Here is a 9,131-nt window from a genome sequence, read left to right as displayed (position 1 = left end):
GTTGTTGGGAGCTCTTTCATTTGTGTGTTTTGGGGGCACTTCCTTTCTTGTTGGTGCTTCCAGATGCTCCAGGCTCATCTTGTGTGCCTGCCTCAGCCCTGAAATCAGCCATTTGTCCAAGGAGCCCTGGTTTCTTTCATTGGAGGATGGTGTTTAGAAGCTGGGATCTGGGCACTGGTGTCCGGGCCTGAGGTCCCCCGGTGGGCGGGGCTAGATGACGTGTGAGTGTGCAGGAACATGGGTGTACGTAGGTGTGTTAACTCAGGCACACACGTACTAGTCTGCACATGTGTGTGTATGAGCCATTGCATCCACAGAGCACTGCTAACTCACATGTACACACTTGCATCTCCGTTTGCTTCTCCATCTAGCCGTCTGTACCCACGTACGAAACATGACTCTGCTCTGGCTTCACAGTTCTGTCCCCAGCGTCTGGGTGTGTGGATTCGGGGTGACGAGGCTGCCTGTCCGTCCTCGCCCAGCGGCCCCCAGACTGTGGGGGAAGTGGTGCTGAGCTGCCCTGCAGAGCAAACCGTCAGCCTTCCCAGCCACCCCCAGCGTCACTGTTGGGTAGAGTGTGTCCCTGTTCATGGCGGTGGAGCCCCTCTGGCCATGCTTTGGTCTGTCAGTCCGTCTGTCCTGTCCCGCGTTCTAGAGGCCTCGTCTGACGTCGCTTATCTGCCCGCAGGGTGGACGTGAACACTGACCGGAGGATCAGCGCCAAGGAGATGCAGCATTGGATCATGGAGAAGACAGCCGAGCATTTCCGGGAGGCCATCGAGGAGAGCAAGGTGCACTTCCGTGCAGTGGACCCCGACGGCGACGGTATGGCCGGCCTCACCCTCGCCCCGTGGGCCTGAGGCTGCCAGGAGGAGGGCGGTGTGCACAGAGGGCAGAGGAAGTGAGGGCCTGGGCTTGGGGGCTTTGCTACTGGCTGGGCTGGGGGCTGGGAGGGGGGCCGGGCTGCGGGCTGGGCTGCAGCTACTCCGGTGCTTCTGCTTCTGCATTTGCCTGTAGTGCGGGGTTATTGACAGATGTATGAAAACATGACATCTCTATTCCTAAAACCATCCGTCGTGGAACAGCCTAGCAGGTCGGTTATCTCTTCCAGGCCGTGTGTCGTGGGACGAATATAAGGTGAAGTTTTTGGTGAGCAAAGGCCACAACGAGCAAGAAGTTGTGGAGAAGATAAAGAATGGCGAGGAGCTGAAAGTCGACGAGGAGAGTGAGCGCCTGGGCCCTGTGGTGCGCCGCGAGGGGGCCTGTAGCCAGGGCGGGCCATGGGACAGCAGGTGGCCTCCTGTGGGCTCGAGCTGGGGGGCAGGCCGGTCTGGGGGCCAGGACAGGGTCCTGGGGAGGGGAGTACGGTGAGGCAGGTGGCGTGGAGGTGGGGCGGGGCTGGCCACCAGCAGGGCAGAGCTCCGCCCTCCCCTTAGCCTTTAAAGCCTCATGGGCGAGGGAAACTCCGGGTGCGGGTGCGCTGGGGTGTTGGCTGGCTTCTCGAGTGCGGCTGGAGGATACTCACACCCTTCACTGATCTCGCCTGGGGGCCCCTGCCAAGCCGGGCATCAGGTTTGGTGTGCCGCCTGTCATGTCCTGTCCTTCCTCCATGTGGTGGGTCACCATCCCCACCCTTGTCCCATTGTGTCTTCTCCTGCGGTGGTCGCGGGTGTGCGGGAGTTTCTCTGCGGCATCTTTGCGCCCATGACACAGCCCCTGTTGGTCATGTGTCTGTGTGGTGAGTGGGCCGGCACCCTCTCCTCCACTTCGTGATGGCTGCTGCAGGGTGGGCTGTGGGCGCTCCTGTCCGTGCCAGCGGTCCTGTCCTCTGTCGGTTGCAGTCATACCTTCTTTCTTCTTTCTGTTTGTATTTTCTTGCTCGTCCTTGATCCTGATTCCCCACCTCCCTTGCTGGCATACAGGGAAGTGATTGACCTTTCTGTGCTAACTTTCTGGCCTGCGGTCTTGATACGATTCAGACTTTCTACGCAGGTGACTGTGATATCTGTGAACACGGACAGTTTGTTTCCTCCTTCCCAATCTGTGTGCCTCTGATTTCCTTTCCTTATCTTACTGCGTTGGCTGGGACTTCCAGTATGGTGTTGGAAAGCAGTGGGGAGGGGGGGCACTTTTTTCTTCTTCTGATCTTAGCGGAAAAGCGTCCGGTTTCTCACCATTAACCTGATATGAGCTGTAGGTTTTTTGTAGATGTTCTTTGTCCAGCGGAGGAAATTTTCCTCTATTCCTAGTTTGCTCAGAGTTTGGATCATGAATGGCTGTTGGATTTTATGTCATGCTTTTTCTGTGTCTGTTGTTACGATCGTGTGATTTTTCTTTGGCCTGATGTGATGCTCACGTTAACTGATTTTCAGATGTCGAACCAGCCTGCTCACCTGGGATGAGTCCCACTTGGTCGCGGTCTGGGATTCTTCTTACGTGTTTTTGGATTTAATTTGCTGATCTTTTGTGGGGCACGTTTGCATGAGACACACTGGTCTGTAGTTCCATTTTCTTGCAGCATCTTGTAGGGTCTGAGTCCCCAGACTTCCAGCTGTCTCCGTGGGGGCCGCCCGTCACGGGCAACTCGTCCATGTCCCACACCTTCGTTTCTCCGGCTCAGTCTGTCTGTGGTGCACGTGTGACTTCGCAGCGCCAGACCCCTTTCCTGAGCAGCACGGAGGCTTCTGGATGCCCTTGGGTGCCAGCCGGCCTTCCCCAGTTCCCTGGGAACCATCCAGGATTTCACTTGTGTTTCTTTTTTTTTTTTAAGATTTTATTTATTTATTTGACAGAGAGAGAGAGAGAGAGCACAAGTAGGCAGAGCGGCAGGCAGAGGGAGAGGGAGAAGCAGACTCTCTGCTGAGCAGGGAGCCCGATGCGGAGCTCGATCCTAGGACCCCGGGATCAAGCCCTGAGCCGAAGGCAGAGGCTTAACCGACTGAGCCACCCAGGCGCCCCTCACTTCTGTCCTTGGACGTGATTTTTTTTTTCCTGAAATGGTTGTTTGCCTTTTTCATATGTTTGTTTTGCGTTTCCATGGTTTGTCCTGTGGTTCCAGCTGTCCCCTGAAGGTGGTATTTAGAGGCATCTGGGGGTCCTGGGGGGCCTCGGTCCTCCTGCCAGCATTGGTGATTTGGTACCAGCATCTGGGGTGGCTGCAGGGCTGCGGGCTGCCGGCCCTCTTTCCCTGCCTGCTCTCGGGAGCTAGTCTGTCTTCAGCACCTTTCCTTCGGGTGTGCCTGGGATCAGGACCTGTCCTTCGGGGACGTGAACTGTGTCACCTCAGCCTGCCTGTCGATTCTTTCATCTCAGCTCGAGTTCAAGGCCCCTCATTCCCTTCTTTAGTTTGGGTGGGGTGAGCAGGTCTGGGGCATCGGAAGTGAAGAGCAGTGTCGAGGGTCTGGGAGGCCAGGGGAGCACAGGTGGGGGCTGAGAGGTAAGAGTCCCCACGTGGCAGTCTGCCTCCTCGGGGCTTGTGGGGCTGTGAGCCCCAGGCACCGCAGACAGGGGCTTGCGGGGCTGCGAGTCCCAGGCACCGCAGACAGGGGCTTGCAGGGGTCGGTGGCAGGCCTCCCTCCAGCTTCTGGTGCCACCAGCGTCCCTGCTTATGTGTCTGTGTGCGGACATCTGCTGTTGGCTTCGGTGCCCACCTTAAATCTCCAGTGACCTTGGGTCGAGGTCCTTGAGTAGTTGCAGCCCCACAGACTTGATTCCATCAGGCGCTGTTGACAGGCCGCAGGCGGATGTAGCGAGTCTGCGTCTGTCCCCATACGTGGCAGGCAGGAGCAACCTCTCACTCCCACCTTCCTCTAAGTGGATTTGCCATTAAAAGTAGGTCACCACGGGATCTTCTGTTCATCAGAAGGCACTGAGACTCGAGGTGATGGGGACTGTGTGGGATGCAGCTGTGTCCCCGTTGCGATGTGCCGAGGCCTGGGCATCCCCGTTCCCAGTGACTGCAGTGAGGGTGTGGACAGATCTCCGTGCCTCAGCTCTTCCTGCTCGCCCGGCCTCGACCGCTCCGTTGAAGACCTGAATGGTCACTGAGCCTGTGAAGCTGTGGGGGCAAGCTCCGGGCCACGCTCCCCATGCCGGGCCTTCCCACGGAGGGAGAGTGGGGGCTGCGGCGAGAGTCTGTGGGGGACGCTTGAGTCATATCTGGAAGCTGGGTTTTCCTCCAGAGCCCTGCCCTCTGCATACGGTGCACGTGAAAGAGATGGAAAGGAACAAGGTCGTGCTTTGTTCCTGTAGGTGCACGGTGAGGGTGAGTCCGCCTACACCCTGCTTTCCATTTCTCCCGAGGAGCAAAGAGCAGCAGTGAGCTGAGGGTGGGGGCTGTATGAGGACAGGGGGCGGGTGTCTGTGCCTGGTGGGGGGAGGCTGTGTCCAAGGGGGGAAAATCTGTGTCTTGGGGGGTCTGGGTTTGTAATCTGGAGGGGGTTCGGCCCCTGTATTTGGGGGGGTCTGTGTCCACGGGTATTTGCATCTTGTGAGGTCTGTGCCTGTGTCTTGGGAGGGTCTGTGTCTGTCTGGGGGGCTCTGCACCATCTGCCTCCCTGAGGGCTGAGCTCTCCTTCGAGCGGCAGGGTCCTTGGCCTCACTCACCACAGTGTCCTGAGCCAGCCTTCCCATCCAGGCAGCACATCTCAGAACTTTTCAGATGCGTGCAGGGGTCCTGGGTCCTCACGGGTATGCCTCTCTCAGCACAGGAAGTCCTGGAGAACCTCAAGGACCGCTGGTACCAGGCAGACAACCCCCCCTCAGACCTGCTTCTGACTGAGGACGAGTTCCTGTCATTCTTGCACCCTGAGCACAGCCGTGGCATGCTCAAGTTCATGGTCAAGGAGATTGTCCGGGACCTGGGTGAGGCCTGGCCCGTGACCCAGCCTCTAGGGGGTGGTGCCTCCCTGCTGGAGGCTGGGCTGGAGGGCAGGGCCCATGTGCACCTGCAGCAGTCCTCCTGGCAGGGGTCGGCCCGGGGGTCTTGGAGGCTGTCTGGCTGCACAGTGGTGAGGGAGGGTCAGGCCTTGTACTGGGCCGTCTGGCCTCTGTCAGGCTCTCGAGCAGGTCAGGTGAGACGCACCTGTTTTGCTTTAGGCTAAAATTGAACACACTGAAAATTTGGCAGCAAACCTGTTTGGTTCATTTTCTTCTGGGTGGGCCTGGGTGGTCCCATGTCTACTTGAGGTCTGAGCGTCCACTTCCCTGTCTGGCAGACCAGGACGGTGACAAGCGGCTCTCGCTGCCCGAGTTCATCTCTCTGCCTGTGGGCACGGTGGAGAACCAGCAGGGCCAGGATATCGATGACAGTTGGGTCAGAGACCGAAAAAAAGAGTTTGAGGAACTGATTGACGCCAACCATGACGGGATTGTGACCATGGCGGAGCTGGAGGTGAGCGCAAATGCCCGGGGGGCATCTGAGGTCCGCTCAGGTCCCCAGGCTTCCTGGGGTGCCTGAGGCAAGGGGCTGTGGTGGAAAGGAAGGCAGCGTTGGTCCGGCTGTGGCTGGTGGTGCGGCCCTTCCCGGCACCTGGAGGTGGGCTCCCTGCGTGCGGGGGAGGGGGATTCGCCTGACGGCGTGGTCACCTGGGGCACTCAGACAAGATGCGAGCAGAAGAGCCGGCAGCGCGCAGTGAGGTGCCTGTGCCTGCCCCCTGGTCAGGGTGCCTGGGATGCCTCGGCCCCTCCTGGCTCCAGGCGGCCACTCCCCAGTAGGCAGCTGGCTTGGGCGCCGGGGGCTGTAGGCTATGTTGGAATCCACCATCTTCCCCTGAAGTGTTTTTGCTGGTGTTGTGTAGGTGCTGTGTGGGCTTGTTTTTCCCCATTGCTGGGTGACTCATTGTCTTTACACCAGAATTCTCTGATCCCTGTTGATAGCTGGTGGGCACATCTGGTTCAAGGATTGAACAGCGGCTCCTCGGGTCTGTGTCCGGGCCTGTGTCCGGGCGTCACGTGACCCACGGGCAGGCCCCCGGCGGCCACTCAAGGCTGTTTGCCCTCCGGCCAACAGGGGTGCCCTGAGGAGGACGGGAGGCGGCGAGTCTCAGGCGCCCACGCAGGCAAAGGCTGTCTGGCCCTGAGCCCCTTCTAGCCTGGTGTCTGTGTTCCAGAACATTCCAGAACATGCCCATATCCCCTTCTTGCTGCTTCTGTTCTGTCAGCCCATGGGGTATTTTAAATGAGGCGTTGCTTTCTGTAGCTGGTGACAGGGTCAGAGACCTGCAGCCGCTTTCCTGAGGCAGGAGGTGCCAACCTTGCTGACAGGGCATCCGTGGGGGCGGGGGTGTCTGCCCTGGGGGGCCATGTCTCACGGCCAAGTCACCAGGTGCGGACTTGGTGCTGTAGTGGGGATGACTCCCGGGGTCGACGGGCCCCAGCGCTGCCGGGGGGTGGGTGCGCTGGGGAGGGCCGTGGCAGCCAGGGATCCATGCTGACCCAGTGGCCGGAACCCTTGCAGGACTACATGGACCCCATGAACGAGTACAACGCCCTTAACGAGGCCAAGCAGATGATCGCCATTGCCGACGAGAACCAGAACCACCACCTGGAGCCCGAGGAGGTCCTCAAGTACAGCGAGTTCTTCACAGGCAGCAAACTGATGGACTACGCCCGCAACGTGCACGAGGAGTTCTGAGCCCGCGCCTCCTGCCGCCTGCCCCATGCGCCTTGGCCAGCTGGCCCCTCCGGGAGGCCTCCCTTCCTCCCGCGGCCCCGACAGCCGTGGGTCCAGGCTTGTCACAGATGTGCTTGAGCGGGCCCGAGTCCCGAGGTGCAGTTGCGGGCTGGCTGCCCCCCATGCGTGGGGTCCCACGTGACTGCTGCATCTCACTTCTGAGAACCGGGTGCTGTTCTGCGGAAGGCACTGACCACATCAGGGCCCTGTGGGCTCACCACACCTGTGGGAAGTAACGCAGCTCCTGCCGTTTCCTTGAAAACCGAGAAGTGAACCAACTATTAGAATGTGCTCTGCTGGGAGCCCGTAGCCGGCCGCTGGGGGGTGCCTGCCACAACGTTCAGTCTCCGAAAACACACACACTTGTGATGAGAATCTCATTAATGTACTTTAAAATAGAGTTGCCTTTTTCTCCTAGCTTCATTTCTTTGTTGAAAAAAAGCCCATAAAATGATTTTGGAACGTTTGTGGCTAGCTGGCTTCCACCCAGTGCTTTTGAGGTGGGCGATTTGGTGAGAACAGAGGGTTTGGTCAGGCTCTTGCCAGGGCAGGTGTGGAAGGGACCAGGCCCCGGGTGGGGCTGCATGTGAGGGATGTGTTCAGCGATGGGGAGGCCCGTGGGTACGTGGAAGAGGGCTCTTGCAGGGAGCGGAGGGTCTGGGCTACGGATTCAAAGTCAGGAGCGTGGAGCCTGGGTGAGACCCCCTGGGAGGGGCCCGGTGGGGGGACCGGAGTTCCTGGTAGGGAGGGAAGATCTGAGGACGAGCCCTTAGGGCAGGGGCCGGGGGGAGAACACAGGAGTCCACCGAGAATCACCTCCAGCTGGGCTGGCTGTGGGGGACGGAGCAGAGGTGGCCAGGGGATCTGGAGTCTCACTGAGCCTGTAGTCAGGGGCTGGGAGGGCCTGAGAGCCTGGGGACAGGACGGGGCTATTGGCGGATGTCCCACCAGACCTCGATTTCTCAGGCTTGCGGTCCCAGGCCCTTTCTGGGGGTCAGCCGTGCCCAGTACTTTTCTCGTGTGTGGGGACAGAGGGCATTGAGCTGTGAGGGGTTCAACTGACTGAGGGTCTCTGACCTCACGTACCTCCGAGCTGCCACCTTCAGCCCCTGCCCCGCTCCGTGCTGGTCCTCCCCTTGGGAGCCCTGAGCTGTGGGCCGGCGTGCCTCCATGGACAGCTCACACAGCCAGGGGGTCCGCTCAGGCCTTAGAGGGCCCTGCTCGGGTGGGGGCTCCCGCCAGGTGGGCAGAGGGGCTGCCCTGAGCTGCCCTTGTGACCTGCCCTTGCCACAGGGACCCGCTTCCGAGCAGTGTGGGCTGGGGCCGCTGTAGAGGAACGAGGGCGCGTGACACTTGTGCTTCCAGGCAGATGAGGCTTCAGAAGGGACAGGAGTGTGTGGTGGGAGGGGGTCCCCGTGGTGGCCAGGCCACGTGGGTGAGTCAGCAGCAAGCAGCTGTGTGATGGTGGGCAGAGGTGTGGGCTGAGGCCGGGGGTCGGCTGGGCCCACAGGATGCAGGCTGAGTGCGGTTAGTTAGTTGTCTGTGCTCGGTGGGTCCCCGTGAGCAGATGCCCGATTCGTGGGCCAGGTGTGCAGGGCCTCAGGCAGTGGGGACCCGTACAGCCAGAGGGCAGGCAGCCCCCACGTGGCCCCCAGAGAAGGAGAGGGGCACGCTGGAGGGGGCGCCGCCCAGCGGAGTCCCAAGTTAGCTCAACCTCAGGGGCTACAGTTTGTCAATTAAAAAAAAAGAGTTTTCTCACCATCTGCGGAAGACGGGGCCCACGCATGCACACGCGTGCACACCAGGCTGCCTGACGCCCTGGTCCCCTCCCCTGCGCGGCCCCCTGGCCGCTGGCAGAGCCTGCCTCCCTCCACCCCAGCTGTTGTGGGCCGTGGCCTCGTCCGTGCCCACCTTGCCCAGCTCAGCCGGGGAGGAATTTCCCACAGGTGGGCTGGGGAAGCTCAGCTTTCTTACCCGTTGTCGGGGAGTCAGGGAGGGGAATTTCCAGCTTCCCGCCCCCCCCCCCCGAGGGAGGCCCTGCACCTGAAACTTTGTAAACTAACTGGTGAATGGTTAATTTCATCTCAAGGTTACGGTTTGGAAGGTACAGAACGACACAGTGTAGCCTCCCCTGCCTCCAGGGCATCCAGTGATGTCGTAGCCGGGTGGGCACATGCCTGTTCTTCCCGCTTGACACACCACAGCCCTGCACACAGCCCTCCCTGCCTGCCCTGCAGCCGCCCGGGGCTGTGTCCGAGGACGCCACGTGCTCCGTGGGACCACCCAATGGGTCATCCCAGGCCTCGCGTTGGTGCTGTGGGGACACTCTAAGCCCAGGGTGGGTGTGGGGTGGGGCCGGGTCGGCCCAGCCACCACAGGGCACACAGCCGTCCTGCTGGCCCCCCCGTGGCCAGGGAGTCAGAGTGGGTGTGGGTGGACGCCCTGCCCCCACCCTCAC

At 60.6% G+C, this 9,131-nt stretch overlaps 1 protein-coding gene across 1 annotated transcript in view; it reads left to right on the top strand.

Moving 5' to 3' along the window:
• SDF4 (stromal cell derived factor 4) overlaps positions 1-7,139 on the top strand; it is a 14,555-nt gene extending 7,416 nt beyond the window's left edge. Inside the window, exons 3-7 of the mRNA XM_006751206.3 lie at positions 689-825; positions 1,112-1,225; positions 4,705-4,863; positions 5,217-5,392; positions 6,458-7,139. Coding sequence (XP_006751269.1) covers positions 689-825; positions 1,112-1,225; positions 4,705-4,863; positions 5,217-5,392; positions 6,458-6,634 — 763 coding nt within the window. The 3' untranslated portion in view covers positions 6,635-7,139. The remainder of the gene's footprint in view (positions 1-688; positions 826-1,111; positions 1,226-4,704; positions 4,864-5,216; positions 5,393-6,457) is intronic.
• The last annotated feature ends 1,992 nt before the right edge of the window (positions 7,140-9,131 follow it).

This window comes from Leptonychotes weddellii, chromosome 4 (assembly GCF_054177405.1).
Source record: "Leptonychotes weddellii isolate Sample4059 chromosome 4, ASM5417740v2, whole genome shotgun sequence".
Classification (NCBI taxonomy): Eukaryota; Metazoa; Chordata; class Mammalia; order Carnivora; family Phocidae; genus Leptonychotes; species Leptonychotes weddellii.
This window is presented reverse-complemented; position numbering and strand designations above follow the sequence as displayed.